At 42.7% G+C, this 23,751-nt stretch overlaps 2 protein-coding genes across 2 annotated transcripts in view; one reads left to right on the forward strand and one right to left on the reverse strand.

Annotated features, from left to right (window-relative positions):
* PCNX2 (pecanex 2) overlaps nucleotides 1-7,460 on the reverse strand; it is a 151,371-nt gene extending 143,911 nt beyond the window's left edge. The window contains exons 1-2 of the mRNA XM_083856391.1: nucleotides 7,299-7,460; nucleotides 1,064-1,269 (exon numbers count right to left, since the gene is read on the reverse strand). Coding sequence (XP_083712517.1) covers nucleotides 1,064-1,269; nucleotides 7,299-7,451 — 359 coding nt within the window. The 5' untranslated portion in view covers nucleotides 7,452-7,460. The remainder of the gene's footprint in view (nucleotides 1-1,063; nucleotides 1,270-7,298) is intronic.
* A 4,931-nt stretch (nucleotides 7,461-12,391) lies between these two features.
* The window catches only part of MAP3K21 (mitogen-activated protein kinase kinase kinase 21), a gene marked incomplete at its 5' end in the record, with an annotated part of 41,175 nt that continues 29,815 nt past the window's right edge, over nucleotides 12,392-23,751 (forward strand). The window contains one exon of the mRNA XM_083856392.1: nucleotides 12,392-13,130. Within this exon, the coding sequence (XP_083712518.1) occupies nucleotides 12,392-13,130 (739 nt within the window). The remainder of the gene's footprint in view (nucleotides 13,131-23,751) is intronic.

The raw sequence follows: 23,751 nt of genomic DNA on the forward strand, positions 1-23,751 counted from the left end.
AGGACACAGAAGAGCAGTAGCACAGAGGAACACAAACTATCTTGATACTACTTAGCTGGCACAGAACTAGCAGTAGCAATTGCACAAAAAAATTATCCTAATTCTTTTATACAGAGCTCTCTGTTGAAGCTTGACCGGTGCTTTTAACAAAGCTACTCAATTTAAGCTTCCTTTGGACATCTCTATGCTTCTGCCACTTTTAGATGTACCTTATTTCAGCATTTTTTATATCTGCCATAACACTCGGTATCAATGAAAGCCACTTGCCAGCTTCATTTGTTTGTGGGACTCAAGCTTGAAAAACCAGCAGGAAAAGTCTCCATTTATTCCAGAGTGTATAGTGGAACAGTTGACCAATACACAATCTGGAAAATGTCAGTATCTTGCTACTGTATTTACCTTTAATACCATCACAGCCTGGAAGCAGCCTCACTGATTATATTCAGGAAAGACTAATAGTACTTGGCTCCTCAGTAGGGAAGCTATAACTACACACCAAATGCCCCTGAGAAATAAAAGCAGTACTAGCTTTCCTCATGAACAGGTCCACAAAAGCATCATAAGCAGTCACAATAAAATGTAAGGGGGTAAATTAACTTATGCATCTAACTGTGATCTGAGAAGGAAGTTACAACAAGCACAGAAAGGCAACATGAGCTTGCGTTGACTTCCAAAGCCATAATATTAAAGCATTTTCATTACCAACAGGTGCCTGACACTTCCTTGCCTCTTCTCAGCAGGATGAGGAATGAGCAAGCATTTAAGGCTCCCCCAGAAAACTTCTTCCAGGTTTTCTTCAGGACCTGTTAGCACCTCCAGCACATATCTCCTCTACCACCTTCATGGTGCCCAGCTACTGCCCGACCTCTGAATCAGGTGCAGCTCTGCCTGCTTCACCACAAGAACATTTCAGCTACCCAGCTGAAAAGGACTAAGCAAGTTTTTGTCATTCTTTATACAGCTGTAAGGAGTACTCTTGCATTCAACAGACATTTCTGCTATGCAGGACCATGGTGCAAACTCACCCATTTCACATGTGCCAGCAATGCAATGAAAACCTTACCTACAATTTGAGGACGGAACCGCTTCTCCTTTTTGAACCTCTGTATCTTTACATTGCCTTCCATTTTTTCTTGAGAGCTTTTGTTGAATTACTTCGCCTTTATCAAACATCAGGTGCAAACGGTAGCTGATCACCTTTATTACCGTGAAGAAAACTGTCACCGAGCTGCAGTACACAAACACTGTCACTGCATTTGCTGGAAAAGCCTACAGAAAAACATAATGAAGACACAATGGTAACAGTTTGCTTTGAGAAGATGCTGTTAAAATTTTTAAATACACTATATTTATTGAGTTCTGCTCACAGCAAAGGTTTAAGGGTTTCTTCAAGTTTCAAACCATTTCACATTTTATTTTTATTGGCTGTGGATATTATTTTTATCAAAATCAGCAAAATCTCACTATTGACAAACATCATAAAGCTTTTTAAAATATTGCATTCCCATGTTAATGCAGCTGCAGCCTTTCCTAAACTGTAAATTCATAAAAATACAGACATAAAATGAAACATTAGTTATCTACAAACAGGAAACCTTTAGAAAAAATTCTGTCATCTTACCCAGTATGTCAGTTATGACCGAACAGTAAAACACTATAGTTTGTGTCCATTTTCTAATGCCTCACAACGTGTTCCCAAATACCTTAACCACTGAAGAATTTTAAGTAGTTAGTCAGGACTAGTCGAGGCAAATGAATAAAAACACAGAGAGGCATCCTGTCCTGGCTGAGGCTCAAGGAGTGCACGACTAGATGTGTGGTACCTAGTCGGCAGCTGGGGTTAAACTATGACACAACGCCTTTGAATTCTTTTTCTAAAGTACATAATCGTTAATTTGCAGCTGTCTGTGATCTGTTTGCTGATCTGTGATGAGCACCACAGCTCTTAGTCATTAAAATTAATTACAGTTCAACTATAGTCTGTAAAGTTCTGTCACAGACATGGCATACTAACAAATTCTTTTATATACAAATACTTCCTTACAGTAAAGGGCAAATCATAGCAATGGACACTTGAAGTTATAATTGAAGTACCAAAGTCTTTACCATTATAGTCATGGAACATGCTTATGTATTGTCATTACACAGCTGCAGTCTCCCAGTGAATTTAATCTCTTTCCAAGTTTTAGGGGTTTCATTTAAACAGACCTTTATTATATTCTCACACAAGAACAACAAAAAACCCCAAGCAACACACAAAAACAAAAAAGGTTTTCAATACTCAGGTGAAAGTAATTTTTAAGAATGTTATTTACTTTGGAACTAAATCAATCATTTTTTCAAATTCATAAATAAATGACACCAACCACACAGGTAAAGGGAAGGGAATAAGGCATGCTTATTTCATCTTTGGAACAAGTCACCACATTTATCTTGATGTTGAAATTAATACATTGAATCATTTCTGTGTTGTGACAAGCAAGTGGGATACAATTCTGATGCTGCTTTTGGCTCACTGGGACTTCATACCATCAAGATGTACACGTGAAAATTTTCAGGCAGATCCTTTTTTATGACTATTCTGATTCAGATACAAAGAACCTATTGCACAATAGTGGGGAAGCTATTTAGTATGTACTTACTACCAATGATCCCTAATAACTCAGATATGACTTTCTACAAGTTGAGGCTTAAGTCTGTTAAGAGTACTTCATGGTACTGGGTAAATACCAACTCTCAGCATACCTATCTTTCAGTTATTTAGTGAACTCAGGCCAGAGAGAGGATCCATTTGCAAGGTCATGTTCTCAGGGTATAAGGCTTAGTAGATGAGGTTGAAGAACTTGAGGTTGAAGAATTTGTGGTTTATGACTAATGTTTTTACAAAATGAGTAAGAAATTGCTTGGTTTCACAAAGAGTGACAGCCAATTATCTGTAATGACTTGTTTAAGAGAGATTTGTTCACCTTCCAATGAACCTCTTCAACTATACACTAAAAGGCACAGATCAAACACTCATTAAATAACAAGTCAGAATGGCCCATGAGAAGAGAAGTGCTTTATAGGTGACCTTCATAAAGCTTAATAAATATTACATGAATAATGTCAACAGGACACAACAAAAATAGATTTCCATAGTGCAGCCTATAGGTGCAGAGAGCACGCTACAAGACAGACTCAAAGGAAACTCCTAGATTTTTGAGTGGAAAACAGGGCCAGTTTTAGCAAATGCTGAGTGCTGCATGTCCTCATCCCTGCCTTGTGACCAGACCTACTGGAGCTGCACCCTGAGCCAGCCCGTGGTCTCTGTGCCCATCTGTCCGAGATAGGCTGTGTTTTAGTGCACTCACCACACCAAGGCTGCCAATGGCCAGTGCATCTTTAATACTCTGAATCTTGGGGCAGGCTGAGTACTACAAGCCAGCAGGTTGCTCTCTGTCCACATGAGAAATTAGGAGAAAGATGAAGCTGATAATGGAAAGCCCTCCATTCTCTGAATCAGGCCTCTTGCATAAGGTACCAGTGTCATATGACTGCAGTTGGTGTTTCCAGGTACAGCCAGGTGAAAGCTATCAAATCCAGGCTAAGGAGGAATTAAGCTATAGACCACTGAGGAATTAGATGCTAGAGTAACTTTTGATGTACTATAGTTAAAATTAGCCTGGTTTTCTACGAAAATGAGGTTTTATAATCACATCATGTGTCTGCGTATTCATCATCTCCCTCCATCCCCTCAGTTGAAACGCAGCCAAAGAATTAAAAAGTTATTCAACAAACTTTAAGAGAATACACCCCACTGGGCAAGGTCATAGCAGTACACCTCCTCCATTAATGAGAGGAACCCACACAGCTCTCTGACCTTTTGATGCCACCCCAGTGGGAGGAAAAGCTTCAATTGAGCTGACATCTTATTAGAAGCTAGGAAAAAAAATATCCACAAATACAAATTCATTAGAAAGAGGGCTTCATGATTTCCCACAGGTTTCTATGAATGCTGTAGCCCTATTTTCTTCATTCTTATCCCATTAAAAATTCTACCATAATGTACTTTTTGTTCTCCAGTAGCTTCTGTTGTTGTACCCTGCACCAGAATAGCGTGGGGTCACAGCCAGAAGTGCAGGCTGGTGTGCCCCAAATGTGGCCCAGCTTACTGCTGCAAATCCAACAGAGTTGACATCACCATGGAAGGAGCACCTTTGCTTGGGGCTTCTGCCTGCCCAGAGATTGTTCTCAGAAGAACAGCCACATTCTCCTTCATATGACCACTGACATTATTTGAGTAGCACAAAGGGGGAGGTGACTGAGATATGTATATAAAAGTATGCAACCCTTGGACAAAATACCCCTCCTTGTAAATTGGGCTGAATGATAAAGGGTGCTTAGACCCTGATGGATCCCACCCACTGCTTGAGCCTCTGAGGCATCTAAAGCAAGGCACTGGGCCTCACTGTCTCAGTGTACTATAGAACTACCAAACAAACCTGCAGTCAGCCACTACTATCAGATATGTGTGGGAGACAGGACATTGGGGCCAAAGATCCATGTTTATATGTTAATTAAGGTGATTCAATACTAGGAGATGTCCATCACACAACATAAAATACGGGAAAGCAGGTAGCAAATAAAATTCCAGGGCTGTACATTGAGTTCTAAGTGTGTGTCCTACCACACAGTAAATATAGTACATAACAGGGTAGCCTATCTCTCTGCTGTGGAGATATATGCATCCTTAACTTTTACAGAGAGATAGAGCAGGGTAAAAGGTGCTCAAGTGGGACTGGAAGCAGCTGACACACTGCTAGTTTTATCACAGTTTACCTCTGAGTAATTTATGTGCCCACACCCTTATACTGCCATGCTGTACTTCTCCTATCACAGCATGATTTGAAGATCTGGTGCACAACAAGTAACAACCCTGCAAGTTCAAGGGTTCCTTGTCCAACAAAAGGCAGGAGAAACATTCAGTATGTTGCTTTGGGGTGTCACCCAAGCACAATGCACATTCTCTTGCAGCTTGTAAAATAAGCTATAGTACAAGTAGTTCCCAAGGTTGCATCTCTAGGTCACTGGTGTTTTACTGGGGCTGAATTCAGCCCAGGAGCTGAATACTAAAGAGCTATCACTATTTTCATGTGCAAAACACCTAGGGATCCTCAAGTGTTTGGAGGAATAAGATAACTTTAAATCTTGATATATTATGAAAGTTGATATGGCACAGTTAGAAGAGATCTCATTATAATTTTGAAAGTTAATTTGAACAGTAATGATGTTCCAAATATCCAGTGTACATTTTTAATGTCTAAATGATAAAGAAAATAAAGTAATGGAAACAGAGATCTGCATTTTCAGGGGCAGGGAAGCTAATAAAGGAATCCTTAGTAGCAAAGTAAGCTATGCTGAATAAGCTAGAGAAAGAAATTCTCGATCCACACAACAGAAACAACTTGATACTTTAAGCTTCTCAATGCTACCGTCAGCACGCCTCTGCTGAGCCACTGTGAAAAAACTAAAAACACATGGATGAGTTTTGTCATTTGATTCAAATCACACTGTTTCAGAGACTTCCTGACTTCAACAAAAGATCACCCCAAGCAAACGAAAAATTTTAAAAGTAGTATTCTGATCTGTTTTGATTTTGCCATTTCAAGAAACATCACTGACTGCTTTGCTGAACCCAAAATATTGGTGTCAAGTATGTAACACAAATATCACTCCAAATATTATTGAATATTATAAACGAAAATTCTTATAAACCAGAAAAAACCTTTAGTTAAAAAGCAGGTTCAAGTTTCTAAGTGGCAAGAATAGATGTCTTGCATAAAGTTTACAAAGCCTTAGAAACAAGCCACTTGAAAACAAGAAAACATGTAAGGACATAATTACTGCCAGGCATCCATCATAATAAATGCATTATTCTTATCAAGGACAAAGAATTCCCATAGCAATATGTTAGCTCAGGAACACAAGTCCTGCATTTAACCAAACGATTAATCAGAAAGTCAGTCTGCAGAAAAAGCAAGTCCATCTAGATAGGGAAAGATGATGCCCAAGAGAGTTCAGTAGATAAGTTACATTTTCTCCCCTTTAAAAATGACTTCTACTTTAGCTCTGACCTACAGTCCAGTGTTCTTTTGTGCAACCCCCACACCTTCTTCAGATGTTTCCCACAAGGAATACTTCCAGCTACATACTTATATCAACTGGGACAAAAAACTTAGCCTTCAATTTTCCCCCTTTTTAATATATGACTTGGACAAGCAAATCTCACAATGCGAGACTCTTGCTGGTTTGCATAGGAAATATGCAATCAATCAGAAGAAAGCATATTGTCATTCTGCTTCATTAACTCCATGAGCCATTCTTACAGGAACTCACTGCAATCCATGCCACAAAATCCAATACCAATTCACGCTTAAAAACAGAGGACTTGCTTTCCACTGGGATTGCAGGGGAGTCATAAATGCTCTTTGCTTTTGATAATCAGGCCCATATCTGACCACGCAGTGTGAAGAAACCTCTTTAGAAGTTGAGAATTTAGTTGAGTCACTCCAGGAACCAAAAGGAGCTAAGAATAATATAAAAGGAGCTTCTAACGGAAGCAATATTACCCTATAATCACTGAAGGACACACCAAAATAGATTCGATGATCCAGCACACTTTAAGCTTTTCTCACCCACAAACAAGAAAACCCACAAGAACAAGAGCAAAAGTTTCAAGCTTTTCAGGAAAATAAATGTTAAAGCGCGGCAAACAAACTCTAGTTGTTATTCACTTGCAAAGTTTAAATTTCAGCCCAAAGGGAGCAGCATGTCACAAAAAGCCATGTGATCCAGCAGTGACATTCAGCAAGGCGTATTAATTACACGCTATCTGGATTTTTCCATTTATTTAACCTTCTCAGCAGGTAAGACTAGATCAAACTTTAAAAAAAAAAATTAAAAAAAAAATAAAAAAAAAAACCAAAACCAAACCCGAAACACCTGTCTCCGAAAGAGATTTCTGAGCAAACGTCCCCAGATCATTCAGCCCTTGCAGAGGCCAGCGCTGCACCCCTACCCAACTCCTCCGGGGCAGGGCTGAAAGTCCGGCCCCAGCCCAGCGCAGCTGGCGGACTCACCCCGTTAACCTTTAGACACAAAATCCTCAGCTCAAGCCCAGAATGCCCAATATTTAAGCCCCCCACGGAGCAGTGTACAGCCCTCCGAACGCACCCGCCCTGGCCCTGCCGCCCCCCTGAGGGCCGGGCCCGCGGCTCCCTCCCGGCGCCCGCCCCCGGCCGCCCCCCAGCCCCTCTCACCAGGTGCAGGGCCATGGGCAGCGTCAGCAGGAACAGCCACAGATAGAGGTGGCAGCTGTTGGTGAAGGCGCCCTGCTCCGGGTCGTGGTACCAGCCCCCGGTCAGCGCCGCCCACACGCCCTGCCCCACCAGCCGCGCCGCCGGCGACACCATGGCCGCCCCCCGCCGCCGCCACCGCCGCCCCTCAGCCGCCCGCCGCCGCCGCCGCCATGCCGGGCGCCCGCGGATTCTCCCATGGTGCCCCGCGACGCCGAGCATCCCGCCCGCCCCACCCCGGGCGCCGCCGCCGCCGGGAGGGCGCGTTCACGGGCCGCCCCCCGCCGGGCGCCTCGCTCGCCCGGCCCCGCCGCCCGCCGGGACCGCCGCCCTGCCGGGGTCCGCGCCCGGCTGCCGGGGGAGCGGCGGCAGCGCTGGGAGGCCGCGGGGAGAAGCGGGCCCGGGCCGAGCCGCCGCGGAGGGGGGCGGTTCTGGCGCGGGGGCGTCGGTGACGGGCGCGTCCCGCCCCGGGCACCGCGAGGGGCGTTCACAGGTGCAAAGAGAGCGCGGCACGGGGGCAGCCCCGGCGGCCGCCAGCTGGGCTGCGCCTCGCCGGCCACTCCCCCACCGCCGGGTTCTCACTGATCCTGCCCGATACATCACGAGTTTCCGATCTGAGAGCTCTGCCCAACTTCAGTGCCACCCGTTCGGCGTTGACTTGAGATGTGTTTTGGGCGGGATGTGGGGCAATTCCTCAAAACAAAAATTCGGATTCTTTCACGAATGGGTTTAGGGACAATCGCAGTCTGCCTTCGTTGAAGAGTTTCGCGTCGCTGACGTCAAACTAGCGGAGTGAGGAGGTAGGGGCGGGCTGGAGGAAGCACAGGCGGAGTGGGGGAGAGTGAGGCTGAAAAGGTGATGGAGCTGAGTGGAAGCCTTGAGCAGGGGAGACTAAAGTCAGTGAACAATGAGGCATAAGGATACCAGGTGTTGTCTTATGGGACACCCCCGAAGGAAGGGGTGTAAGAGTGGTTCGTGAACACCAGGGCTGACCACCTCCCATCCCCAGCCATCAGCAAATAGCGGTGAAATTCAATTTTAAGTCTCTCACCAGCCCCTTCTAGGGACTGCTCCATATTTATAGACCTTTATTACAGTCAATTTTGTGAAGGATGCATTTATGTAATGGATACATCTATCATCTTGTGCCATGACCAAATTTACCCTACTTCAACTGTTCCTACCATGGCTAGTTTCACAGACCAAACGTGCCATTCTGCTGTGCTTTGCATGGATTTTTTTTTCTTTTTTTTTTTTTTTTGACAAAGGTAAGAGACCAAAGATGCTGTTACAGTATTTGTGAGCTCATGAACCACATACCTCAGCTTTCTTCCTGATGTCACAGGCAATGTGGCCATGCTGGATGCTTGTTTTGGCCTGATGAGAGGGATGATGATCAGCACTGTGGTTGGGAGTGAGGGAGGAATGGCATCGTCAGCTTCAACAGCACTGCCACTATTAGATGCCTTAACATCTACAGCCTTGGGGCTTACGTACTTGCTCAGTGTGACCTCAACAAAGTTTCCTGAGCAGTTCTTGAGCTGTATGAAGGAGGGGCAGTCCTGGCCGTGCCTCATGTGCTACTCCTGTATACACATCTTGCCCAAATTTCTGCCTTGTTGAGTGATTTTTTTTTTTAATCCTTTGCAGGTTCTTTTCAAAGATGACAAAGTTTGTTAAAGCAATTGTAATGATTGAATCAAGTGCAGTATGCAGCTATGAATAATGTTTTTGATGTATGGTAACTAAAAATGTTAAGTTTCAGAAACAACTGAAGTAATTTTCCACAGGCAGACCAGCAAATAATTTCCTTTACATGCACAGCTCCAAAATAGAAAGGTGGGTAGACAAGGGTGTAAATAAAATAGAAACCTTTTTCAAAACCTTGTCTCTCTTTTTTTTTTTTTTTTTTTTTTTTTTTTTTTTTTTTTTTTTGAGACCTCTAATAGGTAGGTAATAATGTGGAAGGCCTAGATAATGCAGTCTGCAACTGATATTAGGTTGACTTTTTATCCTGGTTTTGGCTGGGATAGAGTAAATTTTCATCTCAGTAGCTGGTGCAGTGCCATGTTTTGGATTCCATATGAGAATACTGTTGATAACACACTGATATTTGGTTTTTGCTATGTCATGTTTGTCTTAAATCAAAGAACTTGCTGTGTCTCATGTCCTGCCAGTGAGGTGGTACAAAAAAGAAAATCTGGGAGGGAGCATAGCCAGGACAGGTGACTGAAGTTGGCCAAAGGGATATTCCAGACCATATGACATCATGCTCAGTATATAAAGTGGGGGGAAGAAAGAGGAAGAGGAGGACATTTGGAGTGATGGCGTTTATCTTCCTAAGTAACCACTACATGTGGTGGGGCCCTGTTGTCCTGGAGGTGGCTGAACACCTACCTACCCATGGAAAGTGGTGAATTAATTCTTTGGTTTGCTTTGCTTCTGAGTGTGACTTTCCTTTCCCTATTAAACTGTTTTATCTCAACACACAAGTTTTCTCATTCTCTCTGATTCTCTCCTTGATCCTGCTGGTGGGGGAGTGAGTGAGTGCTTTCGTGGGGCTTGGCTGATGGCTGGGGTTAAACCATGGCACTTGTCCACACATCACTCAAGTCTTTCAACTCTTCCTCATCTTTGGATAATGCTGACACCAAGTATTTTTTTGGTTTAATGATACTTGCAGTTATGAAGGGTTGCTGTAATTTCCAGGTCAGAATATGTATTCTGGACACAATGTAGATGCACAGTATCGTAGCTACACAGTTGCAGGAGTGCCAAAGATGAAAAAAAGGGATTTCTTTTCTCAACAGAGAGATGCCAGTGAGGGTCTGAGCCGAAAACTCTGCCGTCTGTACGCCGCTCTTTTAGCCGGTAACTCCACTAGGTGGTGCCGTCATGAAAGTTAAGGGCACTTTACACGGTTTCGGGTTCATCATATTTCCATTATTGGAACTCCTAGAACAGCAACTATACACCAAAATCCTGGAACACTGCGTGTTGAAGAAACACTGAACAAAGTCTAACCTGAGTGCAGTGATTGCTAGTGGATAGTGGCACTTCAGAAAGCAAATTTTAGAATAATAGCTCTAGATAAATATTTAAACATTTCACTGTACTGCAACCAATACCTCGTCTGACCCAAAACATTCCACACTTAATTAGTTCCTGCAGATTCTTTTAGATAACAAAGTACAAGGTGGAATTTGTGTGGCAGAACGCTTGTATTACAACATACTTTATGGCTTTTATAATAAGGCAAATATGCAGATAAGGGAAAGGCTTGTAATTACCTCTCTGAATAGCTGCAAGGCAATGTTATATTAAAGGAAATGGGAGAAGACTTGATAGACATGCTGGTTCTGCATTCTTTCTTCTTGGTTAATGTGGTTCACTAAGTCACTTTAGCATAATTGTATTTTTGCCTTGTGTGTAACTATAAATACAGTAGGATAAACAAGAATTTATGATTTTTTTAATACTGTAATTTTAACTTTTTTTTTTTTTAATTACTGTCTTTGTGTTCAAATTTGTGGTATCCAGCTGCAAATTTTGTGCTTATGTAGAGATGCACAGTGCTCTGGATGTACGTTTTTGTGCAAAACATCGAGTGCTTATCACACCAGGTTATTCAACCCAGCAGTGCAGTTTTACATCTTTCCCGAGCCTTTACTGTCCTCCTTGGGGCCTCTGCGAGCAGCAGCCACATCCACAACCACAGGTCCCACAGCACAGTGATTGGCTCCTGGCATGAAAACTCATTTCATTCCACTTTGAAGCACGGTTTCCCACCACACTGGCGAGACGGGAGGGCGTCCCCAGCCCACACACTTCCCCCCAACTTCCAAGGAAAGGACAACTCTAGTTTAGAAAGTGATACAATTTTTCCACTTAAAACCAGGAGAATCTTTACCCAGAAATAGCAGACACAGAGCATTTGCTATTTTCGGGCAACCTCTTAATTGCAAGGATTGTGTGATGGTACCACACAGGGCTGGGACTCTCTCAGCCCCTGCATGGACAGGGTGGTGAGCAGGGGAGAGTTGGAGTGGGGCCAGAGGAGGGTAACAAAGACAATTAAGGGCCTGGAGCATCTCTTACGGGGAAAGGTGGAGGGAAGCTGAGCCTGTTCAGCCTCGAGAAGTGGTGACTGAGAGGGGACCCCATCAATGTCTGTCAGTATCTAAAGGGAGGGTGCCAACGGGATGGAGCCAGGCTCTTCTCACTGGGGCTGGGCAATAGGACGAGAGGCAACAGGCAGAAACTGATGCATAGAAGTTCCATCTGAATATGAGGAAGAACTTCTTACTGTGAGAATGACCGAGCATTGGAACAGACTGCCCAGAGAGGTCATGGCATCTCCCTCACCGGAGATGTTCAAGGACCACCTGGCCTCAATCCTGTGCCGTGTGCTCTGGGATGACCCTGCCTGAGCAGGGATGTTGGACCAGGTAATCCCCTGTGGTCCTTCCCAGCCTGACCATTCCGTGAGGGCCCAGAGAGGCGGAGGCGGGCTGCAGAGCAAGCACCAACCAAGGGAGCTCCGTGTCTTCAGAACCCGCTTGGGGCTTGTTCCAAAGGAGCCCCAAAGCCGCAGAAAGAAGGAGAGGGGAAGCTGCGGCTCAGGCACAGACGCTCAGGCACAAACCCCCAGCCCGCTCTGCAGCCCTCGGGGGACCAAAGGGTGTGTGAGGGGTGTGAGGTGTGTCACAGCTCCCCCCTCAGCCTCATCCCCGGCCCCTCCGCGCGCCGCGCCCCGCGACACGTGACACCGGGCGGCCAATCGGCGGCCGCGGGCGGGCGGGCGCGAGGCACCGGCGCTGCCCTCCCCGCCTTTCCCGCGCGCGCCTGCGCTCTGGCTGCCGGAGCCCCGCGGCGGCGGCGGCGGCGACCGGGCCGGGCGGCCCCGCCCCTGCCCCTGCCCGCGCCCCGCCCCGCCCTCCCCTCCCCTCCCGCGGCTCCCCCTCGGCGGCGGCGGCGGCAGGTGAGGATGCGGCCGGGCCGGCGCTCCCGCGTCGGCGGCGCTGCTGCTGGTGGCCGCCGGGGCTGAAGTCGCTGCCATGGCTCTGCCGGGCGCCGGAGCGGCGGCGGCGGCCGCCGGTGGTAGCGGGGGTCCGTGCCCGCTGTGGACGGCGCTGTACGACTACGAGGCGAGCGGCGAGGACGAGCTGAGCCTGCGGCGGGGGGACGTGGTGGAGGTGCTGTCGCAGGACGCGGCGGTGTCCGGCGACGACGGCTGGTGGGCGGGGAAGATCCGCCACCGCCTCGGCATCTTCCCGGCCAACTACGTGACCCGCCAGCCCCGCGGCGCGGCGGCGGCCGGGGGCGGCGGGCCGGGGGACCCCGCGGGGAGCCTGACGGAGATCGACTTCCAGCACCTGGAGCTGCAGGAGATCATCGGCGTGGGGGGCTTCGGGAAGGTGTACCGGGCCACCTGGCGCGGCCGCGAGGTGGCCGTGAAGGCGGCGCGGCAGGACCCCGACGAGGACATCACGGCCACGGCGGAGAGCGTGCGGCAGGAGGCCAAGCTCTTCTCCATGCTGCGGCACCCCAACATCATCGCCCTGCACGGGGTCTGCCTGCGGGAGCCCAACCTCTGCCTCGTCATGGAGTTCGCCCGCGGCGGGTCCCTCAACAGGGCCCTGGCCGCCTCTCCCGGGGCCGGGGCCGCCCGCGGGGGCCGCCGCATCCCCCCGCACATCCTGGTGAACTGGGCGGTGCAGATCGCCCGCGGCATGCTCTACCTGCACGACGAGGCCATCGTCCCCATCCTGCACCGGGACCTCAAGTCCAGCAACAGTGAGTCCCGGACGGGGCGGGGGGGCGGTGACGAGGGACCTTCGGACCGGCGGGAGGGGATGTCCCCGCCTTAGGCCGCGGGGCCCGGGGCGGCCGGGCCTGGACGGGCCCCGTCCGGGTGCCCTGTTCCACCGGGGGACGGGTGTCGCAACTCGGGCACCCGGTGCCAGAAGCTTGGGCAAGCGACAGGTTGGTTTGCCGGGCTGTGAGCTGGCTAGGAACTCGTGGAAAGGTCGGGAGGAGCCTGGGGTACCTCCAAAGTCCTGCCCCCTCTGACGGGAGGTCACTTCAAGCGGGATAAAATCCTGCGCGCAGCCACAATTGCAAATCTACAAGGCAAATCTATATTTGCTCTGATGCCTTGTGTGGTCTTGGCTTTTAAAACTTACCCAAGGAACCAAGCACCTTATAAAGAAAATACTTACTAAGGATATCGTTTCTGTTTCACTGCCGAACATCATGTGTGTTTCTGGTTTTCACTGCATGTATTTAACATTCCTGAAATTTAGTCAATGTTGAGGTGGAAAAGACAAGTACCCTAAAACCAGTAGAAGCTGTTGTTCAGATGCCAGATTTGCTTTCATCCCTTGGCATGGATAAATGCACCTGCAGGAATGAGGGAGTTGCTCAATTCCTGCTTAATGGCTCTTTGGTCCATCGGACAATATAGAAGCATCTAAGATTTTGGCCACTGTGCATTTGGAAGGCTGGCTTACTAGAACAGAGTGTTATGCCTAGCCATTGTAGTTGTGTTTAGAAATGATGACCTGAAAGTGGAAATCTGTGTGTTTCCATAAATAGCTGAACCTATCTCAACTCTTTTCTTTCTGTTCTGAGTGTTCCTAAAGTGCACCAATGTGTTAGTCTTTTTTTTTTTTTTTTTTTTTTTTTTTTTTTTTTTTTTTTTTTTCCAGTTAGGAGTCCTTAAGTAGTCCAGCAGAAATAAAAAAGCTTCATTCAAGTTTGAAGCACTTCGTTTAAGAGGCTGTGTGTCCTGCAGGTCACCATGCATGGGCTGTTAAGACAAGGCTCAGTCATGGGACTGACTGTTCTGAGAATACTTTCACTATTTGTTTGATAAAGAAAGAACCTAGCTCAGCTGTGTTTGTGGTTCTGTTTGTAGCACAGGCAGTGAACTCTCGGACCTTTAGCGTCATGGCCAACACCTTAATTTCTAGCAAGTGGTCTGTGGGCAGCTTGAGCCCGTTTAGTTTGCTACTGTGTTCGGAATGAGCTGCTGCACCTTGAATTTTTAGTGGCTCTCCTTAGGCTGAGGGGACTGCTGCTTGCTAGCAGCATGTTAAGTGACAGTGGCAAAGTTTGTGTCCAAAATAAATTCATAACCCTGTGGTTTAGCATAACACTGAGAGCTGCATTGGGTACTGCTGAGAACTGGTTACCATTATCTTTTTGTATAGGGGTAATGGCAGAGCATTTCAAAAATATAATAACGATTATAACCTCAGCCCATGTGCCTATTCACTGCTTCCATTACTAACTCCTGTTGTAGATTCACTTAATATGAGCTGGTTAGATCTCTCACATGTATTTCTTAATCATACCAAGAAACTTCAAACTTCTTAGTTTGTTGAATATGCTGAATAGAATTATGTCCCTTGATCATCCACCTAAATGATAGTGTTAGAAGGCAATGGTGCACCGGTGGTACCATATACCATTCAACAACATGAATTTAAAGTGACTGCAAGCCATGGCAGTATCCCCTGATGTGGTAACTCATCCATTCGTGGAAGATTCCCCTTCATTCTTTTTCTGTAGTCTTTTGCAGTCTTGCACAGTGGGAGTGGAATGCTGCCAGGGTTCACTGAGCGACTCCTTGGCGTGGATAGTAACAGTTCTGCAGTGGCTGCAGCTCCAGGCAGGGCTCTGGCAGCACCCATTCCTCACCTGCTCATTGCTGCTTTCTGGCACTGCTGGTGCTGGTGGTTCAGTGCTCTCCCCTTAAGCAACTCTAGGGTAGTATACGGATCTATCAGTTTTGTGCTAGCTTAGTTATTTTTGTTAAGACAGATGTTTTTTCCTCCTCAGACAATAAATGAGAAAAATGACTGCTCTTAATACAGTGTGGAAAGGAATGCTTCTCAAACTATTTATCTAGCAAGTAGGCAGGAACTAATTTTTCCAGCCAGGGAAAGGGAGCCCCTTCTACCAGTGCATTTGATCCAGAAAAGGTATGTGTCTGGGCTTGTGGTTGGCAGGCAATAGCAAGCATCTCAAAAGCAGGCATGTTACTTCTCTCTGTGCAATTTTAGGGAGTTGGGAATCTCTACAGCATATCTAGTGTGGTTTCACTGATGCCAAATTGACAGGACTGGAGAGAAAGTGCCACAGAAGAGCCTTGAGAGCAGCCAGCTTTTACTAACAGCAGTGACTGTCTAGGTTTGAGTGGTCTTATTCCATTTGACTCCTTTTGGGAGGTGGGAAAAGGTTTGTGTTTCTGCCAGAGTAAGGGAAATGAATAGGTAAACAAATGTTTTCTATATTGGAAAGAAAAACTAACAAACTTGGTTTTTAGGGCTGAACAAGGAAGTGTTACTCATGCATTTTATTAACAGCAGAGAGAGTTTCTTCAGTTCTGGAGTCCATGTAAAATAAATTTAAATTTACAGGTTTGTCAGAAGCAGACAAAACAAAGGTGTAAAGAGCACTTTTAGCTTTACGTATCTTTGATAAAATAAAACATAGTAACCACGGTCTCTTATGTTGACTTATGAATTGTGGGTCCTTTGTAAAACCTTGTGTGGTTGAAGTGATGAGAAAGTTTTGTCTTTCACTGACAAAGATCGTAGCCTCTTTTGAGGATAACTTCTCATAAGCAGTTCTCAGATTCCTCAATATACTTTATAGATTAAGTACATAATCTAAAATTAAAAATTAACATGTGAACTTTAGCTAATCTAAAATCTGAATAAAAATCTTGGAAGAAAATTTGATTTTTTTTTCAAGCCATCATTGTTAGTGAAGGAATTCTGAATTAACTGATGCTTTAACTGAAAAGGAGGTGTCTTAAAAATTGTGAAAATACTTGAATATTCCCAACTCTGTCTTCTGGGTAGGAATTCAGTCTTGATTAAGCATTCCAGCTGATTATGAAAAAAAAATTAAGTTTTACTGGAAATAAAATCCAGGAATTCATCAACAAGGCTAGGCACCAATAGTTATATGTGTCTTTTTACCACATTTCAGCTGTTTTTCTGACTCCTTGGAAGGGCAACTTTTTTGCTCTTGAGGGAATCAAATTTCTTGCTTCTGAGCAAAGACACCCCATTAGTTACAAGACCTGAGGTTGTATAAGGGTTCAGCACAGCCTTCCCTGATTATTCTATCCTGAAGAATGCTAGTAATATGTTCAGCTAGAGTATGCCATATTTTCACTTTCTGAGGTATAGAAAAAACAGAGGTTTGTGATTCTGGGGTTGATTTGAGACTGCGCTGCTTCTGCCTTTAAAAAAACGCACTTCATCTCTAGTGCAGCAGCCTTGTGTACTTCTAGGAAGCATTGCAGTAAGTTCAGAATATCTTGTTTATGGCATAGACCTGTCCATGAATACGGAGTTGATTATGTGTAGATTAGGTGTACTAACACAGTACTGATAAGTTCCGTGTTACACGGTACTCTGTGCTCACTTGTCATAGATGCTGTGCCAGAAGGGTTCAGTTTGCTGTGGATTTCACCAGCTTCTCCAACAATCCAGGGTCCTTTGCTCCTCAGCTCTGTGAAGGGCGTTGAGTTTATATTGCTTTTTGAAATTGTCAAGGTCAGCTGGAGTTTCAAGGATTGTTGAATAAGACCATGGAAGTGACAGTGCTAATGAGAGCTACTTGGAATCTGAAGGAATCAAACAAACGAGAGGACAACCCACTGTAATGTCATGTTCTTCAAATAGTATAATGAGAAGCAGTTTGAGAGTAGAAATAATTTGATTTTAAAATAATTGATTTTAAAACCTTAAAAGGAAATGTGATGTGTTTTGACAAAACAGTTGAATTGCTTTTGATGAGGCAAGGTGTCCTGGAGTTTGAGAAAAGCAAGAACAAATTATCTCTGGTTCTTTGCTTTTATACGTTATTTGCAGCAGAATTGCTCAAGTTATGCTGTTAAACAGCTTTGAAATAAGATGGAGATGTTTCCCAGAATTTATAAAAAGTCCTTTCTCTCAAATTTCTCTGTATAGCAACTTTGGGCTAGCTGTTCAGGGAGAGAAAGTTCTCTCTTCTAAACAGAGAGAAACTAGAGTTTTTTCTAGTTTAAAAAATTAGACTTAAGTCTATCTGCCATTTTCTGATCTGATTTTGTCACTAGGGTGCATAATTTGTCTCAACTATTTTGAAGAGGTTAAGACTTGTTCACATCACTAGTACAGCTGTTATTAAATGTTTGAAATTCAGAATCTTGTACAGTTACCAAGAGAATTCAAAATACATTATACTACAATTGTCTTTGGTAGTTTTGAGAGAGAAGAAAAATGGCTTTTAAGAAGATTTGAGCTTCAATGTAGTTTCCTTTGAAAATAAAGTTCCAGGATGCCCACTAATGGCAGTGAAACTTGGAGTTTTTTCTGTCAGTAGCACTGTGCCAATTACTGCTCACCTATTGTGGTATAACAAAACTAAAAAAACCTCATGTATTCTATGAATATGTATTCTGCATCTCAATCTCCTCCTCTTGGCACTCCCATTTGTGGAGCTTCCACGTCTGCAGTGTCCCTGGAAGGCTGAGCCTGGCTGTCCCAAGGTGCCTATCTCCAGTGCTGGGTGACTCAGGCGCCTCCTGTATCATGCTGCATATGCTGTAATTGGTTTGACACTGCTTGTGCTGCCTGGCTGGCTGCTGAGCTCCTGGTGGCTGGTGTCTCTGAGGTCTGGAAGGGAGTGGATGTTTTTCCTGGCAGAATTAACTGAAGGTCCTCTGCCGTAGGGCAAATGACTTTCATAAAACCCATAGGAACCACGTCTTTGATAATGTGGTATCACTTTGATAAATGTCCATCAGGTAGAACAGTGGGGCAGAAGTTATTTAGCATTTTAAAATCTGCATGCTATTGTTTTCCATGCTGTCTTTGTATAGGAAGTCATAGTACTTAAATGGTTTACATTGTTCTTAATTACTTAAAATTGCATAAAGCTAAAAATTATGCCAGGTGTACCAGGTTCCTACCCCATCTCGAGAGGCAATAGCCCTGCCTTGTGCTTTGCTGTAAAAATAATGCTGCTGCATTACAACATTAGGAACCAATCATACATCCTGAAGCACCTGAAAGTGTGTAAGCAGGAAGGAGCACTGTGGCTTTTATAACCTTGTTGCTAAGTTTTCTTTGAAAAAAAACAACACAGAAAACCAAAATCAAACTACCGTCATGCAAACATTGGTAGAATTGCAAAATTTCATTAATTTGGGAAACAACACCTGTTTTAAAGGTTACAATCTACTTAAAGCTAGCATGCTATTGAATTCCGGTAAGTTTTTCTTTCAAATGTCCTTATGTCACATGAAAGAGTTCTGTGTTTCATAAAACATTGCTCCCAGTAATTTTTTCATTATTTCTTGTCTGCTCAGACTATGTAGATAGGGATTCTATATTTTGAGAGGCCCTGAGGGTTAGCTGGATTCTGTGGGAGCATCAAATGCTTAGCAGCCTTGAGCTAGAATATTATCTTTTTCCAGTTCATCAAAGGCAATCCTATGTGTTATGCCTCTTTAAATATTCACTTGATATATTTACTTGTTGCATAGAAATATATTGTATCTTTTGTATTCAGAAAGATGCTGGAATTCAAGAGAGAACAATTTGGAGTAACTGATTGCTGTGATTGTCTCAATCCACCGTAGAAATAAATTACGTGTTAATAACTATAGTTATTATAAATAATTAATAAATATAGTTACAGTGCTAAAAATGTTGTGGGGGCCGAATTTCCAGTTGAAGGATGTTTCAGCATTTAAAAATAATATTCAGGACCATTATGATTTTAATACAATATCCGTCAAATGAAATTTTGTGAACTACTGCTTTGTAACACAATATTTATACAGTCTGAGCTTTCAGAGGAGGAATAATATCCAGTAGTTATTTTATTTGTAGATGAAGACTTAACTGCAGTAGCCATTTATTTCACCTCAATTACTATATTCTAAATTTGCTTCTGTTTGATGTTACTCTGTGTCTCAAGTCTGGACATCAACAGGTGGAAAAAATTGCTCATTAATTTAGAACAAAGTCCCTCAAACTTAACAAGTATATTTACATGTAGTGCTTAATGCTGAAAACAAGACTCTAGGCTGAAACACTAGCTTTATGTAATTTGATTAATTAAAACCCCATGAACTTTTAATACCCCTATTTATAACTCATTTTTAATAAAGACTTTAATTTGAATGTTTTCCCAACTATGTTCATCTGACAGCTGTAGAGAGTTGTTTCTTTTTTGGTCTTGAGACTGCATCTCTAACAGGTATTATTAAGTCAAGAGTAATATTACTTTGATCTTTCTCTGGATCGAACTTGGTTTTTCATGTCTTTCTTCTCTCTTTGTTTTGTCATTGTAAAACACCAAGCCATCTGGTTTACAATTTTTGGAAGATTGGGGTGGGTTTTTTGGTGTTTTGTTGGTGGTTTTTTTGTTTTGTTTTTGATTTGGTTTTGTTTTGTTGGTTTTTGTTTGTTTGGTTTGGTTTTTTGCTGCTTTGTGTTATTCCTAGCAGGTTTCTGCAGGACTTCGATTTGCATCAGAGTTTCTGGTGACCTCTTAATGGAGTATGTGGGGAATCACATTGTAGTCTGTATGTTGTGTTTGCTCACTGTTTTTGGTGATAGAGTTCTGTTTTGGAGTAGAATTATAAATTGAAGTGTAGGACTTTGGATAACAGTGGTTTTTATATTTGTGTATTAAAGAAGACTTCAAGCATTATTTGGCTCAATTTTTTTTTTTTTTTTTTTTTTTTTTTTTTTTTTTTTTTTTAATTTTTAAAGTTGGTATCCTAAGGATATGTTCATATACCTTTCTACCTTTGAAAATTATACTGAGCAAGCAACCCATTTCCACAGAGGTCAGTGGAAAAACAGCCAGCTGAACACCTCCCATTGGCTGTTAAAATACTTACACAATTTTGTTCATTCCTCTAAACAGTGAAAAATAAGTCTAACTGCTGACCGAAACACTTGTTAAATGAGGTGTTGTACTTAAATAAACAGACTGCAAAGTGTGGTTGGTATTTTAGACATTGATAGTGTTACCAGGCATTAGAAGAAGTTGAGACATAACTGAGTTTTCAGTCACAGATTATTCCCCCATCCCCATTGGAACTACAGGGACAGGGCATGTCTTTGGACCCTCTTAGCAAATATTTAAAGTTCCATGAAAATGTTCTGCAACCTCAAAAGAATAGAGAAGTAACACATCACTGAACTGTATTTGGATGTTGAATGCTGTTTTGTGGTTTCTTTGACCTTAGAAGAGAATGGCTTTTTGTTTGCAATATGTAAGTTTTCTTACCACTGAGTTTGAACTTTCTTCTAAATTTGCTTCAGTGTTTCAAGTTCTGAAACAGGCTGACCTTGTATGATAAACATTTGCAAGGGGTGGTTGCAGTGTAGGGTAATTTCTGACCTTGAATTTTATTTCTGATTATTTGTTAAAATTTAAGGCATTGAAATTTGTTTCAATGACTTTCGGTAATAATGCTTCTAAAAATGCAGATACTCTTTTTTTTTTTTTTTTTTTTTTTTTTTTTTTTTTTTTTTTTTTTTACTTTGGAATTGTTTTATTTATTAGAAGCAAAATCAGGGCATTGAAGTAAACATACATACAGATAAATACTAAATTACTTTCTGTCTATATTCATAGTACAAAAATAACAACTGGTGTAATGTGCATTCCTAGATTGACAGCTTTAAACTACATTTCATCATTTTTACCTTGCTTGACCATATTACTAAGAGCCTACCTCAGTCCAGTCAGTGAAAACAAGTGGATGTTTAAATTTTACCCCACTTACTTCATGTTAAATTCATGGATTAAATATGGTAAGTTGGAAAAATTACATATTTGTATAATATCACCACAGAACTATTCTTCCTTCTTGCAGCTTGCTGCCAACTTTAACCTTTTTTGTGTGTGTGTGGGGTCATAGATCCAGTTAAATCAGTCCTAGACATGCCAATGTTGGCTACATAATCATTCTTTGTTCTCTTCATAGTGACTAAATTCTGTGTTTTGGCAGGTGTACTATTAACTCAGAGCTGATAAGTCAGCTTTCCCTCTCAAAAATGTAGGAGTAAATGCTTCCTTGCTGTGGTTCATTATGGGACAAGTTAACCCTTGGGAACTGGTTATATTTTAGTTTGAAGTGTTTAGGCAGTTTTGTGATTTTTCTTTTCTGTGAGGATTAGATGCCACTGTTTTTCCAGAAACAAATTGCTTTTATTTCCTCCTGTATTATGTAGAAAGGAAAAAAAATGTACTTTTTAACTCATTGCTTAATGTTACACTAATTATTGAGACAATCAGTTTTCCCTTTCATTTTCTCTTCTCAAGAGAAGGACAGCCCTGTCAAGTTTGCAGAGTTCTCATTTCAGAAAAAGTCTTTTCACTTTGCTATTGGAAATTAGAGTTCTTGAAAATGCACAGTCTTGAGAGGGTACTGAAGAAACTGCAAGGATGGAATGCAGGAATCCTACCCCCACAGAATATATTTTGATAGGACTTTTCTCTGCCCAAGTTTTGTCTTAAAAAAAAAAAAAAAAAAGAGTGGGCTCAAAATTGTCTTTTTTTTTTTTTTTTTCTATTTGTTTAGTAACAGGTTGTTTGGCTTTTTTTTTTTTTTTTTTTTTTTTTTAAAGACAGCAAGACTCTAAAATATTCTTTATAAAAGAAATGGACAGACTGAAAATTCTTTGTAAAGTGTAACCTATCAAAATTCCTCATAGAAATTATGATAAAGGGGTTTCATGTTAACTGATGAGATTCTGAAGGAACTCAATGACTAAACCTGACTGAGTATCTCCAACCAGAATTTGGATTCATAGCAATTGGCATCTTCAAAGGGACCCAGGAATTTTTTCGTTTTTGGTTTATTTCATGAGTTCTTTTCAGTAGTAGATTTCATCAAAGGTGATTTTACAATGGAAAAAAAAGTAGCAAAGCTGGATCCTATCTTTAAATCTCTGACTAAAACTAGATGTAAAAAGGTTGACCTGTTTCTGAAATGTTGCTTGACTTCCCACTTGTTGCAACAGGTGACGCGTGGCTTCCTTGGGCAGCTATAGCTGCACCAGGAGGCTTCCCCACCTACCTCCAGGCAGCTTCTCCCCCCTCCCACCTGTCAGCAGAGTCTACACATCTCAGTCTCTGCCTGTGTGGTCAGTAGATCAGGTTAAATCTTTGGAGACATCCAGCAGGAAACTGCTGTAAGCTGGTTTATTTGCAGGCTTCCTTTTCTGCTGAGCTATTTGGCTAGTTGAGTCTCCCAAGACTACCCAGTTGCTAGACTCAGTCTGGAGGGAAAAAACTGTAGAGGATGAGGGGCCAAAAATGAAGAGGAGGTTAAGGTAGATATTTCAGTGGCAGCAGACTTTTACTGTCTTGGTTGTGACATCAGACTACATGTCTTTACTTCAGCTTTGCTAGTAAGTCACCTTTAAATGTAGAGTGTCTTTTAAATTTTTTTTAGATATGTGTCTATGTATTTATATTAAACTTTATTTCATTTTGATGTGACCTTTTTTTGTATTAAATATTCTCATTTCAACACATCAAGTGCACCTTGAGACAGGTCACAAAAAATAAAGCAACAAGGAAGTTCATAATTGCAGAGTGTAATATGTTATGATCAGGACAAGTATGCCAACTATGTAAATACTTCCATGTACTCAGAAGCTGTGTATCCTTCTGATTAGCTTGAAACATCAAACTCCATTGAGTCATGTTCTACAGACTTCAAAAAAATAACTAATAAATCCAAGACAAATTTGAATGAAATATTCTAAAACTAAATATTGAAAAGGTGATTTGACTAATGATAGATAACTTAAATTGTTAATTCTGAAGGAAGGTACCATCTGTCAGCTCTTGCCCTTTGGATGCCATTTGTGAGATTATAAACCTCATTTGCCTTGCTTGTTAAATTCTGTATATTGTATGACATACGTTGATTTAGGGAATGGCCGGGTGTTAATTTTGGGTTCGGCAGGAAATTAATGGTTTCTCATAGTTTCTCTTGGAGGAAACTGTGCCTAAAGTGTTATATATTGATGAAGACTTCTTCTGCAGTTTGAACATAATAGCTTTAGTTTGCCATATATTTTGTTTGTTCTAAAAATAGGATGAAGTTCCTTAAAGAAATAAGTCACTTTCCTAACAAAGATGGTGTCACTTTATTCTGCCAAGTTTGAAACTAGAACATTTTCTTAATCAAGAATTTACCACCTAACTGTTATCCACCTCATCTGCCTCTCTTTTGGTCACTTTTTTTTGTGTTTCTATTTTTGGGGTGTTCTTTTTTATTTTTTTCTTCAAGGCTGCCTTTTAAAAATAGCAAGCGAAGAAAGTAATTGCTGTTTCAAATAAGTGAGGAGGTTCTTGGTAGATAGCACACAACTGA

The sequence above is a fragment of the Zosterops lateralis genome (genome assembly GCF_965231275.1).
Source record: "Zosterops lateralis genome assembly, chromosome: 3".
NCBI classification, from domain to species: Eukaryota; Metazoa; Chordata; class Aves; order Passeriformes; family Zosteropidae; genus Zosterops; species Zosterops lateralis.